Raw genomic sequence first — 23,391 nt, 5'->3', positions numbered from 1 at the left:
CACAATTGTTATACTGTATGTTTGGTGATGTTTCAATGTTTCCGCTTATTCAGATTTCGCATTTCTAAGCCGCTGTGGAGGATAACAGTGTCTAAATTGTAAATACAATATGGTCGAAGCTAGGGAACAGACAACAACATTATTGATGCAGGCATGGGCATTTAAGAATGACAACACTGAATACACAGCATCGGTCTTCATCAACTGACGAGGATACACACGTGCTGTGTATGCAGACCTACAGTACAGTACAACAATGCACACACACACAGGTAGATCTGAAAGAATGCGCACGTGTACAAGATTAAGAGAAAGATTGTGTAAGAGAAAGAGACAGAGGCAGTGTAGGCCTACTGTATGTATCATTTTATAATTTTCTAACATGGTTGTCTATTTAGACAGCAGGGAGACAGTAGTACACTGAGGGCAGAGAAGGGGAAAATCATGCCAGGGACATTACTATTATGTGGCCGACACACTATCCAGTCATCCACCAGTGCTCCCCTGTACTGTATGTGTACTTTTGTGGCTGTATTTTGATTGGAGGACAGAGAGGGCCTCCTCTCTGTCCTGGTGAGGCTGTTAAAATACTCTATTCACATTGCGGCAATGAACCAGGGCTAATGGAAGTTAAGCAGTGAATGACTTTTCCAATTATTGCCTGTGTGGGGAGAAAAGGGCCCTGGTCTTTGATAGCGCAGGCTTATGGCAAATTAGAGATGCTTTTCTCCCTGGATGTAACAAAGGAACAAATCCTCCTCCTTGCTCAATCTCCTCTGCCATGGCAGGACCAATAGAGAGGAGGCAGACATTGTCGTGGCAGACAAAAGGAGGTGACACCCCTTCACTTTCACTTCATCCATTCATCTCTCTCTCTCTCTCTCTCTCTCTCTCTCTCTCTCTCTCTCTCTCTCTCTCTCTCTCTCTCTCTCTCTCTCTCTCTCTCTCTCTCTCTCTCTCTCATATATATATATTAGGGGATTGATTGAGTCATGAACTATGAGGAATGTGATGGTTGTACTTGCATGCATGACTTCTTCAGCCACTCCCACAGGCTTTGACAAGGACAATATGAAGGAGCCCTCTCCACCTCCCCTCACCCCCATGAGACACAATCTGGATAATTAAACTAAAGACTGAGAGAGAGAGAGAGAGAGAGAGAGAGAGAGAGAGAGAGAGAGAGAGAGAGAGGGGGGGGGGGGAAATATGCTACTACTGCACTTTTGTCAGTCATTTACCCCTCCTCCTGTGTGTGCATTTACATGATGTCCGCCTTTCATACCCCACACCCTCCCTCTCCCCCTTCCTGGGTTCCCTCCCTTCTTGTGCAAGATCCGGCACTCTGCAGCCTGTGGGAGAAATGCAGACTAGAGGGAAAACATGAGTGTAAAAAAAAAGAGTGAGAGGAGAAAGGGAGGAGGGAGGGAAGCAAAGTAGCTTTAAATTGACTGCCTCAGCAGAACTCTGTAATGGGATGTGAGCCCTGCTGTCTAGAAACAGGAAGCCAGGCGACCAATGGGACTGCGGCCAGGGGTCGCTGAGGACTGTGATTGGACACTAACCTGGCACGAGAAATCTTTATTGCAAAGTGGTGTGAGCAGAGGGGACGGAATCATCTATCCTGACCGCACATTGTGGCCTTGGCTTGATCGAACGCTGCCCGCCTCAATCTGTCTCACGTTGCCCCCATCGGTCTAGTCTTACCAACATCCTGTTGCATCATCCTGTGGTTTTCTGTGAACACAGCTGGAGGTGCGGTTTGGAGAGCATAGTGTAGTGTACTGTAAGTGTAGGCTACAGCACACCCTTCAGCCTAGTGGGACCAGCACCTCAGAGGTCTCTTCAGTTAAACACGTGCACTGAGTAGAAAAAGTGCTCCTTGGAGCACAGGTCTCCACCAGGTCAGGTAGGTTATTGTGGGCCAGCAATGTTCGGAATTCGCCAATCAGAATGGAATATGAAAAATCGGACGGATCCGTCTTGATCACTTGACTATAGAGATATTGTGTAACGATTTGAGGGATGTTTGGATTCTTTTTTTAGGAATATTACATTTTTTTTTTCTTTTGCAAAAATCGGCCTCCTGGTGGCACTATAATAGGGCAATGTTGAAAGGGTGGTATTTGTTCCTCAATGTAGTGCAAATCTGCGTGCAAAGTTTCACCGCAATCGGCCCGTTTTGTTCAAAACGGGCCACTCCTGCAAACTTTAGATGTCAATCAGGGTGGAATATGAAAAATCTAACAGATCCGTCTTGATCACATGACTATAGAGATCGTGTGTACACATTTGTGTGAAATTTTGATAAAATCTGAAGGAGTAATATCCAAAAATGTGTTACATAAGTCGGCCTCCTGGTGGCGCTATAAAAGGCAGATGTGAAAAATGCAGGGCAAAGGTTTTTTCTTGGCCTCTAGGGAGTGTGCATACAAAGTTTTACACAGATCGGTGCAGTTATAGGTAAAAACATGAATCGGCCTGTTATAGCGCCACCATGAGGCTGATTTAAAAAGTGTGCCATTCCTTCCTCTGAATGTGCGTGCAAAATTTCACAGAAATTGCACGCTACTGTATGTTCATGATTTGAGGCATTTTGTTCAAAACGGAGCACTCCTGCAAACTTTGGAAGCCAATCAGCCTATCAGGATGGAAAATGAAAAATCTGAAAGAACCGTTTTGTTTAATAACTATAGAGATGCTGTGTACCGATTTGCGAGATGTTTGGAATAAAATCTGGACGGACGGACAGGGTGCAAAACATAGTCTCGTCCATGCCTCCGGCCTGGCGGAGAAAATGAACCCAGATGTAAAGTAGGCTATATGTTCGTATACTGTATGTTTGGGGGGGCCGGGCAGAGGAGAGGTGGGGATTTTGTGTTTGATATTGATTGGGTGGGAGCCCGGCAAAATGGCTCCTCTTCCTGCCAAGTGTGCCCATGCCAAAGACTGGCAAGCTGGAGAGTGGCTGGACCGTGCCTTGCTGCTGTGTGTGCTGAAAGATACACACACACGCACGCGCACACACTCACACTCACACTCACACACTCTCTCACACACACACACACACACACACACACACACACACACACACACACACACACACACACACACACACACACACACACACACACACACACACACACACACACACACACACACACACACACACACACACACACACACACACACAGACTGCAGGACTGAATGTGTGTCAGAATGTTTCTCAGGATGTTCTGGCTGCTACTAAACCAGCGAGGGATTTGGTTTGGCAAACTCCACCTCAGCCTGAGTCCAGCTGTCATCTTGAAAAATGAACCTAGGAAGAGTGAGGGGTGTGTGTGTGTGTGTGTGTGTGTGTGTGTGTGTGTGTGTGTGTGTGTGTGGGTGGGTGTTTTCGTGCGTGCACGTGCATCTGTGCGCGTGCATGTGCATCTGTACTTTTGTCTATGTGTGCATGTGTATACAGTATGTTGCATGTTTCTATTTGGTGAGCATGTTAATATTTTGAAGAACAACATACAGTGCAGATGGCAGATGTTCACTTTGCTTTACAGCCCCCCAGGCAGTAAACCTGTCTTTTTCTTGACGGATATGGTTCAGAACGCAGCAGAACCTGGATCAGAGCCAGCTTCATGGGGCCAGTGTCCACTAACCTTTTTTGAAGTCTGGGGGGAGGTCATGGGGAAAAAAGGTTATTGACAACCCGGACATGCACCAGCAGCCCCACTGGCTTAACACTAAGTCCTTTGCACACAGCCAGTGACATTGAAGGCTGAACCAACCTCAAGGAGTAATGTTCTGTAATGAAGCGCTTTCCATGGCCTCAAATGCACCGCTGACCGCTATCCCCTGTGTGCTGTTCTGCCAGGCCTACGCACAAACTGTGCTTTTATGAGCAATGTGGGACATTTAAGCTTTACAAGAATGTTAGGAGCAAATGTTCTTTTCTCCTGAAAATTATGAGAAAATAGAGTTGTGTAAAGCAGGATGAGCGAGCGCCAATGAAGGAGTCTACAAAGTTAAAATACGTGGTATAAAAATACCTGCAACTTTTTATCTGGTCCTAAACTCGTTATGTTTGCGGTGGTTTCATCTCAAGATGCTTTTCATTGCTCGACGAGGAATTTCATTATGCACATACAGCAATGATGCGTACTTGCAATTCATATTTTGGTACCTCTCTCTCTCTCTCACTCTCTCACTTTCTTTCTCTCTGTTTCTATTTGTGCACATATTGTATCTGTGCATGTGTGTGTGCGTGTGTGCATGCAAACATGCCACAACCCCAAGACGGTATGCATTACATTTACATGGAGAGATTCAGATGGAGGTCTTTCATTGTAAATGACAAACTAAGTCGGATCATATTATTCCGGTACAGGCCTCAATTTCAATTTGTCTCACATTTTTACCTCAAGGAAAGAAGGAGCCAAAGACGGCAAAATGGAAAAAATACAAGCACATTAAGTGAGATTGGAATTTTACATCAGATGCCTGGCATCCAGAGGGGCTGCAATTCAATTCCATCTCATGCCCAAGGACTTTTTCCCAAGCAATTACTCTGTCCTTCCATTTCCACTAAATGTTGTTTCTTTGTGATGAATCTGGTTTTCTTTTGTTAGGCCCCTGCCACTGGCAGACATGCAATCATTATGGAGCAGACACAGATTTCAAGCTCTATACCTGACTGTCTCTCTTTTCGTCTGCGCGCCTGTCTGATTCCTCCTGTGCTGAATCTGCATGCGCGTCTGCCTCTCTGTCAATTGCTCCATCCGTATGTTTGGCTGCCAACATCGTCAAGCGTCCTTCCCTTCTGCTAGAAGGACCTTATCTCATATAACACCAAGAAACAACTTAATTCTCCCTCTTCACCACCGGTCCCCACTTCCCAGAGTCCCTTGCCGAATATCTTTCGTCCAATTTCACTGTACATTGACATTCTTTTTTAATGTCTTTGAGGATATCTTAGTTTCTCCTTCATCCTCTGATCCACAGGGTCACCCAGGCCACCCTCCAGGGGTCCAGACAGAGGCTGTTGGTAAAGCTCTTATTTATCTCCCTCATAAAGTCCCTCTCATCTCCTATTAAAGAGCCTGGGACTGCTGCCCTTGACCCAGACGTAACTCTTGTGTCTTTTTGGTAAGATGATTTACAGTTTAATTTAACGCCTATCCAAACCCAGGGGGAGCCTGCCGAGGAGTGTCATAAGAATGCTGGGATGTGTGCGTGTGTGTGCGTGTGTGTGTGTGTGTGTGTGTGTGTGTGTGTGTGTGTGTGTGTGTGTGTGTGTGTGTGTGTGTGTGTGTGTGTGTGTGTGTGTGTGTGTGTGTGTCAGTGAGTGAGTGAGTGAGTGAGTGAGTGAGTGTGTGTGTGTGTGTGTGTGTGTGTGTGTGTGTGTGTGTGTGTGTGTGTGTGTGTGTGTGCGTGTGTATGAAGGGGTGTAGGTGGGAGACTGGGGGAATTGTAATAAAGTCATATCTCTAGGCCATGGTGTGTAGCAGGAGCCTATAGGAGGTGCAAAGCTCACAGGGAAGCATAGGCACATTAATCTGGGCTCTAAACTTTGAAAAACAAACTAGAACACGATCCAAGCCTTTCTCATTGTGTTAATATTGTACTGTTTGTATAGAAAACGTTAATACAAAAGAAATAATAAAACTGAAACTAGGCTAAACATGTCTGATGGAACTTAGTTAGGACTTCAGGAGTTTAATTAGGATTGTTCATGTCAAAATAATTGTTGATAAGGGGGAAAATAATATTTTGTTCTACCTTCAAGGAACACAGGGGCAAACACAGAAAAAATACTGTTGACAATGATATAAATGGGGCGACAATGCGCTTCCCTGTCAATAGCAGGAGATTCTAAGAGGCTCCACTTCCTGGATCTTTATAAAAGTAATTACATCCTGCCTGATCCTGTTAATTCCATTAAAGGAAGGGAAATGAACTTCATAAGGTATTTATTACGTGTCAACACAACACAACACAACACAAGGACAGCAGGGAATTGTAGCTCTTAAAGCAGGGAATGCATATACTGTAATAAGACAATAATTGAATGAGATCATTAGAGGTCCTTCCTGTAACCCCCCCCCCCCCCCCCACACACACACACCTGCTTGCGTGAGAATTAATGTTCCTTCACATTCACATCCTGCTATTGAATCCCTGATTCACAGAAGCGAAGCGGATCTTTGTCAAACTGAAATGCAGGTTTCACTAAATAGCACTAACTCTCATTCTCCTTATTAGGACAGAAGTAGGACCCATGCACACAGCACCTGCAACCACTTCACATACTGCTATGACTAATGTACACACCTGTTTTTACCTACTATTGTTGCTATTCTGAATTGAATTATGTCTTTGTTATTGTTGTCATTGCTCCTACAATGTTGAGGAACCAAGATCAAAGGATTTTACCCTTGTGCACATGGATATAACATATAACATGTATGTTCAATAAACAAATCTTGAATCATTTAGGCCTGGCAGGATACAGCCAGCTTTAAAATGTAGGTTCTGGTTGTAAGGAAATCTCCAAATGAATGTTATTCAAACTAGAGACCATCTTGCGATGGGATCACTCCAGCCATAATACCAAATCGGTGTGTATGGTGCAATGGAACGCAGGACTGGCGACAAGTTAGTTGTTTCACCGTTTAGCCACACTGTCGCGGCTGTTAATAACACTCTCTACTCCTGAGAACAATTACCCTATGTTATGTTACCCCATGCTGGAATGTGCCAATGCAATACAGTTCGTGCAAAGTCTAATAATCTTGCACTTGAAAAGCTGCGTTATTTATCTGAAGTGCAGAGAAGAACAATAAATATCAACTTGTGTATTCAGCCAGATTATTTAAAATACCTTCACACTCGGTATGCTTGTGCTGGAGGAAAGTATTCATCTGGGGTTTGGAAGGAAAATATCCATAGTGAATTCTTCAGGAGAAGAAATCAAACAAAGAGGTTCTGAAAGTGCCCAAGACATGTTATTGAATAAAACAAAGAGCAAATGAAATGCTTACATGAGTGCCCCTTACTCCACATGGATACTCACACCCCATTCCATGATAAGTGCATAGTTTATGTGGTGTGTGTGTGCGCGTGTGTGTGTGTGTGTGTGTACTCCGTATTTTCACAGCCGGAAATTATTTGGCTCTGAAAATAAGATCCTTGCAATCTACTGTACCATTTATAAGACATTCCATATGGTTTAAAATGAGATCCTTGCAGTCTACTGTACATTTATAAGGCATTCCATATGGTTTCCCTGTGACCGAGGATTGGATTGGATCGTGATCCTTAACCCATTAAGACCTGAGGCCGATTCTAATAATGTCTTCTAAATCCTAACAGTTTTCTGGAAAACTTATGTTGCTATATATCATGGGTGCTCAAAACCTTTTCATGTCAAGGACCCCCAAACATATATGTATTTGGCCGCAGACAAATACATATTTCATTTAGACACTTCAGCTCAGAAATAACCAGACCGTAATGAACCATTAACCATTTATTACCATATAGCTGTTACCATATGTGCAATGATATTGCAACCAATGTTTGGCGGTGTGACTCTGCTCATGTGATATTACAGATTCCTGTGCAAACATGTCACAGATCATTCCATCACAACCCCCTGAGCAGAACGTAAACAATAATAACATCACACAACAGTTATTATACAACAGTTATAACTCGACAGTTATAACACAACAGTTAACACAACATAACCTTTAATGTACAACCATCACTAAAGCAACGCCATCTACAACTTATCCTGACAAACACAGAGCCAGGGAGGAGGCCGGGGAGGAGGAGGAGTTTTGACACTGACAGCTGAACACCCGAGACTGACAGCTAAGCACGTAGAATGAACAGAGAACTGGGGCTGCTTAAATGGAACGCCAGTGTTGCACTGTGGGTATAATAGGCGTGAGTGAGTTAGCTTATAGCGAATGAGAATGACAAGTTTTGAGACGTATGATTTAAAGGAGTACGACTGAATAACTTGTTAGCGAATGGGGGGGGGTCCGGGGAGTGTGAATATGATATATAAACATTCTGCCTTCCGTGACTACATGAACTAACGTTAACACTGAATTTTGTTCCAGGGACTCCCAGAAGCAAAGATTTTAGTTAAAAATGTTAGCTTTAAAAATATATTATATATTCAAAGATTTGCACACTTTTTCAAAAATAGCAGATCTACAAGCTCATGCTATGAGCTTATATATCTGCCATTTTTGAATAGCCAAAGTATAAAACGACACAGATGCTTTCCCGGTTTTATTGGGTTAAATACTTGCAACAGTGGGTTTTTCCCTCGTTGAGGTTTTTCTCATGGCCTACGTTCAAAAAACAAGATGGAGGCCCGTACTTGGCTAAGCTCAGTCCTCTCTTTGTTCAAGGATAAAGCAGAAAAGGCAAACAAACAAAACCCCCAAACAATGCATATACAAAGGCAATCGTGCAGCACACGCACTACACTGAGGCTCTGTTTACTCCCTATGTACTAGCACAAGCTACAGTATTTCACTGTGTCTGTGTGTGTGTGCATGCACATCCAAGGACTCACACAGTACATAGCCTACTGTGCATACAAACATGTATAAATGCTTGAAATGCATTGGATGTCTATGAGTACCGTATACACACATACATGCACGCTTGTGAGAGCATGCATGTATGCATGTTTCATGCACAGGTGCAGTATGAACTTGCATAGCACATACACATATATGTAAATATGTACTGTAGCTGCGTGAAAGAAATTCAGTCTGTATGACCATCTGCATGCCTGTGCGTGCATGTTGTGGTGTAGCGAGGCCAGAGGCAGACCGTACTGATGCTGTGCTGCTGTTGGCAGAGCTAACACTGGCAGATGCCAGAAGGCATTACATTCAGGAGACGAGGCCATGAAAACCACTTCTCTAAGAAATTCTACCATGCAGACACACATCTAATCCTGCTTCAGTTGCACTAACCCTCCATCTTTACCTTCCGCCTCCTCTCTAAACTTTTGTATTTGGTTACTACTTGGCCTCACACCCATGCAGAACTCACCTAAACCCTGCTCATTATGCTAGGATGGGATGGCTCAGGGTAGAGGACAGAGTAAAGCAACTGGCAATGGGCCTGGTCTTCAAGATATGCAAGGAAACAGGGATACCCATGTACCTGTCAGACTACTTTAATAACGTGAAAGACACACACAACACCAAAGGGAGCTCCGCTGATCTCACTCAACCCAGATTCGGCACAAACAGGGGGTCAAATTCGTTCTACTGCTTTGCCACCAAAATGTAAAATGCCCTTCCAACAAACATCAAAAAGTGTGACTCCTTAACCTCCTTCAAAACCGCCATAAAAGAGGACCTGTTTGCAATTTGTAAATGGTCAACCAGAAATGACACCCCCCCCCAAAAAAAATGTTTTACTGTACAAATACATTCATTGCTACTAGTCTTGATTATGTCTTGTTTATTATTGTATTATTGTATGTCTTTAAATGTCTTAATTAATTGAATACACAGTGGAAACAAGCCCCTAGGGATTTTAACAATCATTGTAAATCGTACCACTGTACTAATTGCAAACTGTTAAGTATTCAATCAATCAATCAATCAATCAATCAATCAATCAATCTATCTCTCTCTCTCTCTCTCATCTCTCTCTCTCATCTCTCTCTCTCTCTCTCTCTCTCTCTCTCTCTCTCTCTCTCTCTCTTCTCTCTCTCTCTCTCTCTCTCTCTCTCATCTCTCTCTCTCTCTCTCTCTCTCTCTCTCTCTCTCTCTCTCTGAATTGTACACGACCTTCTTTGACCCAATCGAATTCTTCAAATGCAGTATAGGCTCCAACTCTGCTGGCGTGCACAGTTGGTTGTTCTCTGTTCCGTTGTTCTTTTGGACTTTCTCTGTGTCTCTCATGTCCCTGTGTTGTTGTTGTGGGTGTGTTTGTCAGCGGAGCGGAGCAGTCATTAATCACTGGTAAACGTACGCACAGGAGAAAGCAAGACACCTCGGGGAGGCGGGAGCTCTCTCATTCTGTTTGGAAAATGCGTTTTTGAACACACTCCAGAGAGAGATGCAGGAAAAACTGGAGCACAGGTGCCGTAGCAAAACATAACACACATGCACGCAAGCATGCGCACACACAGGACTGTGCTGTGTAGATGCACAAAGTCAAATGAATGTGTTTCTACATTATTTGTCACGCAACTTAATTGTAACACAAGCTCATATTCAGTTAATCAATACTAAAGCAACTGCTATGGAAAAGTTTAATGTATGCAGCATATATATTATTATATTTATACATTTAAGTACATTACAGAGATCTATTAAAACACAGTCTCCCTTCCTAAAAAAATCATAAAGGCTTTAGACGACTACTCCCCTTCCAGTTTATTTGTTGTGGAGCAATTACTATCAACATACTGTAATGTCCTGTGTTTACTGAGCGATTATACAGTTAGAGATTATTTGATTTCTACACTGACGACAGAGGGTATTTTCTTCCTACCCTATACTGTTGTGTATATAATATATATTATCTTCTCACATCAGAACAATGGCATTTAAGTTTCAAATCAGTGAGTTTCCCTTTACGGACACTAACCACCCCACACACCTGTGTTCCTACCTTCAGGCAGTGTGATGCCGTGGTATAAAACGTTGCACAAACAGACTAAGGCACAGTTTCCACAGCCAGACCATCCGGCTGATGAACACGGCTGTACAGTATTCATCCATACAGTACGTATCTGCTGCACTTTCTGACCATAATCTGTTCTTTATCGTTTCTCCATGCGCTATGCACCCAAAGGTACGTTGACCTGTGTCCCTTTATGCTGATTGTACACATAAATGATCCTCAAATATGTGCATGTATATTTGATATATTTGGTAAATATATTTTATATAATATACAGTAAATACCTGAGTACCATTCTTGTACCTGTATATATACACTATAAAGGTATATATACAGGTAACTTTCAGGGATTGTCTTAACTCTATTATTTTTATTCTTAATTTAACAATGTAACTGCAGTCAGAGGAAGCTTACACAAAATGATTTCACCCACTCCTTTACACTTGGTGTAAACAATAAAGTTAAGCCGAAAACTTCAATATTACCTGTCAGAGTATGTGAAAACAAAAGAGGTGTAAAGTGTGACCTTGATTTGATGGCATGAAGATTAAACATGAGGGGGGAAAAACAATCAAGAGGAAATCAAAAGAGAAGCAAGGTGGAAGAATAATTATTCAAAGTACTTGAATAATCCAGCAGCACCATGTGCCTTAAAGGGATTGTTGGCAACATTAAGCATTTGAAAAATATCTATATATATATATTTTGCATTTTTTCCCCTCTATCAGCCACTATATAATGATGCTGGGGTGTTTTCCTGCATTGAAACACAGTCCTCTTTCTGAAATCCGTATTTCCCTACTGTTTATGTTTGTCTCGGGCCGTAAATTAACACACGCATGTGCGCATCCGTGCGCGTCCGTGTCTGTGTGAACTTTTTACTTTCGGTTTTAAAACGCTCTCAAACTTTGTTTTTGAGGCACATAATTTACTTTTCAGATAGCGTTTGGATAGAATTTAGTTGTTTAACTTCATATATGTGGTCAATTTGTCATGAAAGAGCCTATTTAAAAATAAAAATTCAGAGAACCGGCAGGGGCGGGCAGTTCCGCGAATTGTATCCGAATAAAGCAAACTATATTCGGCATGGCCCGTTTAGAAGTCCCCTTAACTCTATGGAAGTCCTCCCTGCGTCACCCCCTGGTGGTCGGGGAAACAAACTGCTGGAGTTTTCTTCTTTGTTTGTCTCTGAATCGCCTACAATCCCTTTAACCCATTAATACCTGGAACGCATCTGTGTCACTTTTAGATTTCTTTAGGCTATTCAAAAATAGCAGATCTACAAGCTCATAGCGCGGCACCGAGTGCCGCGCTACGAGCTTGTAGATCTACTATTTTTGAAAAATCGTGAAAATTATTTTTTAAATATTTTTTTCCGATTTTTTTTAGGATTTAGATTTTTTAGACGCGGCCTCAGGTCTTAAAGGGTTAATGTCAGGAAACTACTGTAGAAAGTTTGAAACAAGGGTTGAGATAGCATGACCAGAAAAACTATCAAAAGTAGATTGGCAAAGTTGTGGAGAATGGATGGAGGCAGCAAGAATATGGGAAATAAAATGTATAAAGGGGAACATCAGATGGTGAACATACAGTAGATGTATGTCTTGACTGTTCCTCTGTTCACCACATTCCCCAGCCCTTCCCCAGCCTCAACCTCCCCATTCTCCCTAACCTGTCTCCTCTCCTCCCGCTTAAACTGAACAAATACAATGTAACCACACAGGCCCCACGGCGCCACCTCAGCCACAAACAATGGCCTAGCCGGGCCATGGCATAATTGCTAAGGAAGATGGCTCACGTCGTTTCCCCAGTCTCCCATGGCACCAGACAGGCACGTAAGGCCCAGCGAAAACAAAATTAATCAGCGGCTCCACTCCCAGGGGCGTGTGACACATGGGATGGGACTCTGACTGCTCTGAAGATGGGCATAACGACACACACACTAACTTACAGCTCCCTATGGTAGTGTCCAAACACCCCCGTGCTGACTGGGAGCCCACTATCAGGATATTGGCTCAAGTGGATGTTTGTATTCCAAGATCTCTGTCAATAGTGATACTACTGTAGTCAATACTCACATTTCCATATTGTCTTCCTCACTCTCTGCATATGCCATGTGCAATTTCAGATCGACCGGTCAACTCACTGAGGACAAAATCGAATGAGGACAGACTGACAAGAGTTTTGTTCATTTAATAGTGGGATAGAACGTCCAGGGTCCAGCGTTAAGGCTTTTTCCCTACTTGTACTTCTCAAAGGTACTTCACCCAGTGGACTTCTATTTGCCCTGCCTAGGGGATACCACTGCCAGCAGTGTGGTGTATTAGTATTATGGTGGTGAAACCAGGTGTTTGTGAAGAAAAAGATAAATGGCACCCCGCTATAAATGATGTAACTTTCTAATGTAGGGAGTGACACTGAGACACTCTTCCAAGGTGCCAATGCTTGAATAAAAACCAGACCAAGACGTATTTGTGTAGCCTATTCATTTCCGTCTGACCAGTGTTCATGACAATTATTGTGTGCTGTGGAATTCCCATCACAACAATATGTGAGGTATTTCTCAGGACAAACCATTGTTTATTCATATCTATATCCACTCCTTGCTTAAGTCGTCATTCCAGCGGGAGTTTGTTGGCTTTTTTTTCCTTTGTTCTTTTTTTTTTTTTGCTGATGGCTGTTGTACTGGGGGTGACGGTATAGCCAGGGGTATGTTGAGTCTTTATTTACCCGAGCAGAAGAAATCGATGCCTCTCTGCCAGAGGAGAAGTGTGTGGATCAATGGAAAGTTACAAAAAAAAAAGCCCATCTGTGAGAAATCAATGTCTCTTACATACTATTGATGGCTGTTTGGCAGCAGAAGAAAACGATAAAGAGCACCTGTTTATTCTGAAGAATTACTCTCTTTCCATCTTTTTGATGTTCTCTTTCTTCTCTCCGGAACTGGCTCTCATGTGTCTGTTCCGCCTTCCGTCAGTCTTTGGACTCCAGGATGTTGAAGTTCTGCTCCACTCATCCCCATCTGCTGCTGAGGCCCATTTTTTCCCCCACGCACTTGGACAGACTACACTCTGCCAGAGTGGAAGCAGTAGAACACCAGACCTCATACCGCACACTAAATCTGTAGCACATCACAACAACGGAAAGCTACAGAAGCTATACTAATCTCCAAGGGATAGTCCACAACCATACGGTACAGGTTAGAGGATGCCTGGGAAACAAAGGGCCCCAAGTTCGATTCCAAGCCCCAGCAATGTGCCGAGGTGTCCCTGAGCAGACACTCACTCCAAGCCTGACCACTTGGGCAGCAATCAGTCGGGTGAAGCTGAAAAATTAATTCCCCGGCAGTGTGTAAAAATTATTATTACAAGTATCTCCAGGTCTTTATTCATGTCCAGTCTCTGGTGGGAGTCTGTAGATTTACAGAATGTGTCTGTCTGTCTGTCCTAACGACCTCAAACATCTCTGTGAGTTTGGGGTTTGTGGGCCCCGGCTTCCCTGATTCGTGGAGCTTTGCTTCATGTTTGTGCTGTTTCACCAGTGGCAGCGTGTACAATAGAACTCCATTTGCATATTATCAACACAACGTCAGCAGTTGCTGACGACATCAGGGATCCCCGACCTCCGTGTTTAACCAATCGGTCGTATGTTAGTGGGTACCGCCCTGGGTACTCTGAGAATGGGTGCAACGGGTGCTCTGACAACGGGAGGGGCATGCATTCCCAACTTGCATCATTCCCGACCTGCATCATTACCGATAAGGCCATTCTCCCCTCTGTTACTAGGGGCAATGGCCTCGAGAACTGCTCGGATCAAGCCTTTGCAGCAAATTCTGGGTACATTGAAGTGCCATGTTCCGAATGTTGTGTTCGCGTCAACATTGTCCGTACAGTACATCAGCAAATTTAACAGTTGAGCATCAACTTTAAGGTAAAACGCTACAGTAGATTCTCTGGAAAACAATGTAGTAGTTACCTCAGCACTGATTATTGCCAGTCAATAATATCTGGTCAGAGTCCTTACGCAGCGTTGGCCACGGTAAGCAGTGTGAGTGTTGTTCTGCCAATACCTTAGTCAAACACTCCACACTTCCCACTGAGACGTGCCAGGCTCCGGGCTGCCGAGCCGTCCGGTAGGGTCTCTGTCATCACACCTGCCCCATCCTGTGCTAGCCTGATCAAAGTGACAGTACTGTGGACCTGCAGAGATGTTGTCACCCTGCCTGTCCCACTGACGGAAACTCAGTCCGGGAAGGGAGAGAAACGGTGGGATGGCGCAGCAGAAGTGTCACTCAGCGCCGCGCTGGATGACAGAACAGCCCATTAGGACTTGGACCGGCTTCACAGGCCATTAGGGTAGGCATCACACCGCACAGAACAATGAGTAATGACACAGTAGGAGAGAAACATGAGAGGAAGAAAGAGGTGAGGAGAGGAGGGAGAGGTAGAGAAACTAAACGAAAAAGAGATGCATCTTTTCCATAAGTAGCTTGCCTATTCTGTTGCTGATATAAGATGTGTTCACATTCCTCTTATCACGTAACAATGTTGTGAATCCATAGGCTCCTGGCATTCTCTGTAATTCCATCGTTAATGTGATACTAATCTCTCAAGACAGATTCAGACCTCCGCAGCTGAATCTGTCTGCAACTACCGTTAAAAGGTGTAGAGTTTGTTGTTAGTAGGAATGAAAACAAAAGATGCACCACCGGAAGAGGAGGGTTGAAGGCGAGTGAACGGGCCGACATCCAGTCTCTACGCAAGATCGCGCGGCCAGAGGAAAACTTTTTTTTTAAATGTTTTTTGCCGATGGGTTCCCAGATTGATATGATACTGACAAGATACAAATGGGGCTCCCAGCGCGCAGCGCACGTTATTGCTCCATCATACTTTTGAAAGCAGTTCAAAAACGAAGCCTTTACGAACCGGAAGATTTTCCGACATCTGAAGGAATATGTATAATTAATTATTAATTCATCTTAATTCAGAGCCTTAACACCACCTAGTAGCGCTGTGTTCTCTGTTTGCGTTAAAATAATGTGTCACATAACTAATCAAATTGTCGTGGACACAACCACAACACAATTTGCGCTTGCACTCCGCACCTAGCGCCATGTGTTGCCAAGATAGGGCCTTGAGACTAAGAGTCCAGTCTAAATGTACAAATAAATAAGTAAGCTTCGTCCTCCACTGAAATTATGAAACAGACCATAAACTTGATCCATAATGCAATGTTCGAAAAGAGGCTAGCTTCAAAACAGTACAACAATATCAACAGCGTCCCTCTTACAGCAGTACACGTCTCTCCTCTGTATCTCTGTGTGGCCCAGCCTGCCCTCCAGTCACTATTAAAGAACCTGAGAACCCAACAGTGACATCAACACGCATCAATTCCTCTCTGCTTTGTCCCAGCCCTCCACAAGGTCCTAACGGACCTATTTACAGCACAAAGTGAACTGAGTTTGGCGGCGTCCAAGACTTACAAATACTTTCGATCTCTTTCTCTCTCTGTCTCTACCTCTATACCCTGTCTGTTTTGTACAGCCTATGGACAAAACAGGGCTGTCTGGTCCATTGTAGGGTCGTTTTAGCCATGGTGTGCGACTGCACAAGCTGGGATGAGAATGTCAAGTCACACCAGGCTGTTAGGAAACATGTCAGATTAAGAAGTAATACTCTTCTAGCACCAAAACAAGACTTTTAACACTTTTCTTAACACTTTTTTAATATGAAAGTTCACTTGGAGCACCTCCCCAGGCATTTGACCCAGGGATTAGATAAAACCCACCTGGAAAAGCTAAGAGAAGGAAAACAAACAAAAGTGCTTCTTTTGCACAACTGAAAAGCCCAAAAGTGAAAAAAGGAAAGGCTGATGGATAGATCCTCCAGATAAAGAGACATGGGGGTGTAGGAGGGTGCATGGAATGAACCGGCAGTCTCTCAAAAATTATGTTTTTGTTTTTATTTTGATGAGTTATAGCACACACCGTAAGGTAGACTCTCAAGGTTCTCAAACTGAGAGAGACAAACTGAGCTTTCTGTTGTGACAGAATCCACCAAATGTTGAGCAATGCAGAGCCTCTTTGCTGCAAAAACAAACGCATGTGTATATTTATTCATGCTCTTCCTTTTCCTTTTTCTGCAAGACAATCTTTACCTCTGACTGACCCCCTTCCCTGTTGTATTTACATTTTGTGCATCACAAAACTAACAGTTGTTGCGGAGGAGCCATTTGTTGTGATGGTAGTCGTTAAGTCACACGTTTTCTTGCCATATATCTCCAATACTAAATGAGAACAGCTATGGTGGCTCAGGCACGCACACACACACACACACACACACACACACACGCACGCACACGCGCACACACGCACACACGCACACACGCACACACACACACACGCGCACACACACGCGCACACACACACGCACACACGCACACACACACACACACACACAGACCGAGAGAGAGTGGATACTGTAGCAATGAGTGTGGTTTTGAGTAATTGAAGGGTATGCGATCCTATAAAGTACCATAAGCTCATTGTTCACATGGTCATGGTGAAAACATGGGCTGTACAGATCTGTGATTTATGAAGCCTTTAACCAGTGTGTCCTTACAAGACCTCGAAGGGGATGAACTCTTGCCCTGTTGTCACTGGCCAAAGAACAGCAGCATTATTCCTCTCATCATAGCGCTGCCTTTTACAGACTAAGTAAATATTGTGTGACAAATTGCACTGTAAAAAAGTATAAAAAGAATAAATAAATAAAATCAATTGGTCCGATAATGTAACTAATGCATGCATAAAGGAGCAGAAATACTGCGTGAACCCAATGGATCCTACACTGTGGGAAAGAGTAGACTCACAAGGGCTGCTTAGCTAACAGCTCTCGGAGTGCAGAAACCTGACATCCAATAAATGTCGTTGTAATTCATGAATACGTCTTTGGCAGAAACAAGTGCCGCAAAAGACCAACTTCAATCTCTTTTAGTTTCACTGTACATCACAAGACCCCTGAACGCTGCTCAACACAAACCCAGAGCTTTAAATGAAGCATGTGTCAGTGGTGCAGCCAACAAATTTAGTCACTTACGCTGACGAGCATCTGCGGGAACGGTCCTCGAGAGTTTTCCGGCACGTTGACTGGTGGAATCACCCAGTCCCTCTTCTGTCTGCGCAGGCCCTTGGAGCCGCTCAGGATGGGCCTCGGGAACAGGATGACAGGAGAAGAGGAATGGAACGTCTCTTTCTTGTCTTTCCTCTCAGCAACTTTGCCCTCTTCTTCAGTGACCTGGAAAAAAGAGAGGAGACATAAGCAAGTGATTGTTTAATTTAGCAATTTTCGTTTGCACACTTTAAATAGGAAACTGAGGGCAGAGGGGATTATTAAATGGATATTTAATAATCTATATAATCTATTTAATAAGATACATTTTCTCTCGGTACATACAGTGTTTTTATCCAGCATCTGGCTCACTGGTTTTGGATGTGCACATAACTCTCCCCCAGAGAGGGGCGATGACATAAACACATAAATGTAGAAAAGTTGGTATCAAAAGTCACAGAGACCTTGCCATTCACAGCTGGCTATAAAAAGCCTGTTAACAGTGGATATGACTGAGCTACAATTGATAGTCCCATTCACCAGACTGAGCTGGCCCCCCCCCCCACACACACACACACGCGCGCGCGCACACACACACATGCACACTTGCACACAACATGGCCTTCTGGCAGTGAGAATTGGCAACCACAATCCTTTCTCTGTGAAAGATGTTCAGTCGAGAGGGAGCCTCTCTTTTCATCCACTCATATGCGCAACTATGAATCACAATCACTCATTCATTATCATTCATATATTCATTCATTCATTCATTCCAGTGTCAAAATCATTCATTAAAGCTTCCATCCATAGCATCATAAGAATATAATAAATCCAGCTTGTGTTAAGTAAGTTTCCCATGTGAGTATGTAGTGGAAACAAATAACAGATACAGAAATAGGAACCGCTGAATATACTAATGAAATAGTGCTTTGGGGTTGATGGTTATATGGAGCAAACACATGTCATGGAGAAAAATATAGTACTAGGTAATATACAGTGTGTGTCCCTTAAGGCAAGACTCCAGAGTAAAGAGATGGAGACACGTTGGCTCTCAGGTTCATGTACATGACATATAGATTGACATATTTACATCAAGGTTATATTGCATCATCTCAAGGCTGCTCTTTAACCATCTGCACCATCTGCTTGGCGTCCCAGGGGCTGTGGAGGATGTGTGCTGGATATCTAAATATATATGACCCAAAGGTTACATCTGAATTGACATGCAGCGTCAGTACTCCTACTAAGTTTACCAACACATCTCAGGGTTACCAAAGCAGCAAAGACATGTCAAGAAATCAGCTGCGACCATCATAGCTCCAGCTGTACATGAGACATAGCCCTGCTCCCTACTGCATCTGCACCACACTCGGTTGATCCATCGCTCCACTTCTCTCACAGTGTTATTGTTTTTCTCGCTCTCCCCTCCCGGTTGGCAGGTCCTGACAGCTTGTCTCCAAAACAACTATTCATCAAGTGCTGGGATGTGTTTGTTGAATGGAGACTGCAGCACTGAGCTTTATGTCCAACAAATACTTCCCCCAACAGGTTCCACCAAATCACCTGCCCTCCCAACTCTCTCTCTCTCTCTCCCTCTCTCTCTCTCTCTCTCTCTCTCTCTCTCTCTGTTGTTGTTTAGTTTTTTTCTCTCAGGCCAGGCAGCAGGAGAGAACAGCAATAAGCTTAATGTCAAATCAAGTGTTTTCAAAAGTCACAAGAGAGGATTTAAAATCAATTGGTTGTTTGTAGTGAGTGAGAAACTAGAAGGGAAAACAGAAATGTTGGGTCACTAATCCACACAGTGAAATCCTCAGACAGACAGATAGACAGCGTCCGTCCGTCTGTCCGTCCGTCCATCCAGCCATCCATTTGGGGAAATTCAGTACACAGGCATAATACAGAAATCTGTTAGAGACAGCTGTATACAGTAGAGACAAGTCACAACAAAATAAGGTAATAATAGTAACAATAATATTAGTATACATAAGATACGTTAAATGCATTAAAAAAATACACTTAAAAGTGAGTGGTCCTGTGAAAAATAAGTGATGAAGTACATAAAAAGGCGCCAATAAGTGCTTTAAGTCATTTATTAGTGTACAGCCAGATTCCAGTAGGTGAGCACTGTATGTACCGTCAGTCCAGGTCATGAGGACCAAAAGGGAAATAAGCTCTCAAGTTGTGTTGCGTTTTATCCCTTGATAGAAATGCACAAACATGGTTTCATGTAATTGTTTTACATGGCATGAGTCTGGAGTGACATGGGCCCAAAATGGGCCCAAGCCATTGGCTAAGGTGTTATGAAACCTAATGGTTGTGGGGGTCAAAAGGTCTCCTGAAAGCGTTCAGTCCTGCAGCACAGCCAGAAAAAAGCTGTCTGTTGCGGCTGCCTCTCTGGACAGCCAGGATGTTGTGAAGAGGATTGACTGACAGGATATGGCCTGCAGCTTATTCCATGTCCATCTCTCCTCAACAGTCCCCAGTGAGTCCGGCCTCCTGCCAAGCGCTGAGCCAGCCTTCTTCACCAGCTTGTCCAGCTGCTTAGCATCTTTTGTCAGTCATACTGCCTCCCCAGCAGGCCGCAGCATAGAAGAGGACACTTGCCACCACCAAAAAGGTAAAACATGAGCAGCATTGTACTGCACACGTCAAAGGACCTGAGCCTCCTCAGGAAAAAGAACCGACTCTGCCCCTTTCTGTAGAATAGTGTTGATTTTGACAGCAAATTTTGAATCAGTTTTAGTCATAGTCTTTTGAATAAAATTCCATTTAGTTTTTGTCATATATTTATAGTCTGGTTTTAGTTGACTAAATAACATGAGGTTATAGTCGACTAAATCTGCAGTTGATTTAGACGACTATAATGCATTTTGGCGGGCCTTGATTTTTTTGACGGCTGATTTTACACGTTGTGAGCTTGTAGATCTGCTATTTTCAGAGCGCAACACCTGAGCGCAACCAAGCATAAAATGACTTTTAATTCTACTGGATCTCTTCTCCACTGGTTCCTCCATAACATTTTAGTCTAGTTTTTATTTGTTGACGAAAAGTCTTAGTCATCATAGCTTAGTTTTTATTTAGTTTTCATCAGTGAAAAAAGGTAGTCGACGAACATTTTTTCGTCATAGTTTTAGTTGATGAAATCAACACTGCTGTGTTCTGGGACCAGCCCAACTTGTTGTCCAGATGTATGCCTACATTAGCCCGGTAAACCATTCCGGTCTTGTGAATTCACATTATCATTTGTCTTCTGCAGACCGGTCTAGCCCCAAAGCCACCAAAAAGAGAAAGCGCCAATCAGCATCTGTCAATCACAGGGCCCTGAGTGCAGGCGCGGATTGGCTCCACTTTTTTGGTTTCTGCAAAATGAGATATTTGTAGGTCTGCACTAGAGGTCCTCACTAGATCCCACCGACTCGAACAAATGTTACGGGTCCAATTAGGGTCTGTCATTGAAAATAAATAAATTGTAACTCAGAGCAAATTTTATAGGTCCATTAGGGTTTTGGTATGTCATTTTGGACCCATGAAGCACTCTGGTCTGCAAAGAGTTATGCAGGGAGTTGGTTATGAAGTGAGATGGGTGTTATTACTCATTGGGTCGGTCACATAGATAATACTACAGTTGAAACACAGAGGGTAGTAAGGGAGAGCCAAACTCTTATCGGTTTGATTCAGGTAAACAGTGCAGGTTGTTTGCACTGCACTCTCCAATAATATGTATGTGCACATTCGCATGTGTGTGTGCATTTGTGTGTGTGTGTGTGTGTGTGCATGCGTGCGTGCGTGCGTGAATGCAAAACTACAAGAAAAGCTTAGTCTGGTGTATTCAGGGGAATACGCGGGAAGGCTTGAATCACCATATATTTACATATAAAGAGTCCAGTGTTTTTAATACCACTTCCAATATCTTATTTTACCATAGCCCTATTCAACATAACCTTCTCTGTAAAAAATGAATAGTCTCGTGGTGCCTCTGCAGCAGTTAACGTTCAAGGCCAAAAACAACAACAAAGGCAAAAAACAAAAGGGTCAGGAGAAAAAAAGAAAAGTGCGTCTGTTGGAACACGAAGTCGAGAGGTCCTGTGCGCTGACTGCTTTGATCCACGAGGCGCAGAATAAAAAGAGTTTTGTCTTTATTTGTCTCTCTTTGTTGCTGCCCTCTCAGAGCACGGGTTGTACCTGCCAGTACACAAACACTTTGTTAAAGGTTGAATTGTTTTGATGGCCTTGAAAAGGGTTTTCAAGGGCTATGTTTAAAGGAAATGTGTCAGAGAAAGCCTGGCATGTGGTGCCAGTTTGTGCGTGCGTGCGTGCGTGCGTGCCTCATGTTCAGTTTCAATAGCTCTATATCTCAGACATCAGATAGCTACAGGAAACAGAGCATTACACAACAGTGAACGGGACCAGCCACATCATTGAGTTTATACCTCATGGAGACTGGTTCACCGAAACCTAATGACAGGGAGAGACAATATTTAGACAGTCTATGTTCCGTCAACTGGAAACTCTTATCTTGTGACGTGGGGGTTATAAAGCATAAAAGGTATGCAGACTAGAAGATGTTAGCATAATAAACCATGCTAACCTGTGGGTCGTGTGGGTTCTCAGTGTTATACTGTAGAGTGAGACAGCATCGCCTCCTCGGACTGAGTTAAGGGAAACACAGCAGTACCTCTACCTGTCCGTAGGGGAGCTATCATCCGAAGATATGAACAAGAACATCATGGTTCTTTCCATGGGGTGGAGTGGCTTGTTTACATCCAGAAACTCACCAATGCCACCACACACGCACACGCACGCACACACACACACACGCACAAACACAAACACACACACACACACACACACACAAGCTGTGCCAGCCCCGTGCCCACTGCTGACCAGCCAACCAAACAAACATGTTGCCACGCTTTGTGTGCCATGTAGCTCTGTGACGGTGACGGGTTCACTCAAACGTGAACACGACGCAATCCATATGGTCCGCGCTCAGGAGAAGCAACCCCTCGCTGGAACGTTAAGCCGAGCACAACGCGCGGGCGGCCATGCGCGCGCTGGCGTGGCCACAGAACGCACGGATCCAAACGGGTTCTGTCAGATGGTGCGAGATGAGACAGATGTTGCGCTGAGTTTGGACAAATGTATTCTGTTTTTTTTTTGTTTTCTACAGGGGGGCTTCGTGGGCTTGTCTGGAGGCGGGCCGACTGCCCCACATCTAACTACAGGTGGTGGGATTGGGGGACCCAGGTGGAGAGAGAGAGTTGCGTACAGGTGGAGTGAGGGGGATGAGGAACAGGGCTGTCAGAAGCAGATGTGACGACCCCCCCCTCCGAATCTCTCCTTGTCTAAATAAGTCATGTTCCACATCCTTTCATCTGCACATACTAACAGGTACTAGTGAGTTCCCTGAGGGCAGAGAGAGAGAGACAGAGAGACAAACAGACAGAAACAGAGCGAGAGAAAGAGAGAGAGACAGGGACATGGAGAGAGCGAGAAGAGAGAGCGAGAGAGAGAGAGGGAGAGTGACCTGAGCCCACCACTGCCTGAGGGGGTTGGGGTCTGGGCTTTTCTCCAACCATGGTGCTGGAATTCTGATCAAAGCCAAACACCCTCTCTG

At 43.9% G+C, this 23,391-nt stretch overlaps 1 protein-coding gene across 1 annotated transcript in view; it reads right to left on the bottom strand.

The window, feature by feature from the left end:
• Positions 1-23,391, bottom strand: part of LOC308096599 (cadherin-4-like) — a gene marked incomplete at its 5' end in the record, with an annotated part of 152,173 nt that overhangs the window by 65,072 nt on the left and 63,710 nt on the right. Inside the window, one exon of the mRNA XM_080444014.1 lies at positions 17,763-17,960. Coding sequence (XP_080300140.1) covers positions 17,763-17,960 — 198 coding nt within the window. The remainder of the gene's footprint in view (positions 1-17,762; positions 17,961-23,391) is intronic.

Source organism: Gymnoscopelus braueri, assembly GCF_963280865.1.
Source record: "Gymnoscopelus braueri genome assembly, chromosome: 12".
Taxonomy (NCBI): Eukaryota; Metazoa; Chordata; class Actinopteri; order Myctophiformes; family Myctophidae; genus Gymnoscopelus; species Gymnoscopelus braueri.
This window is presented reverse-complemented; position numbering and strand designations above follow the sequence as displayed.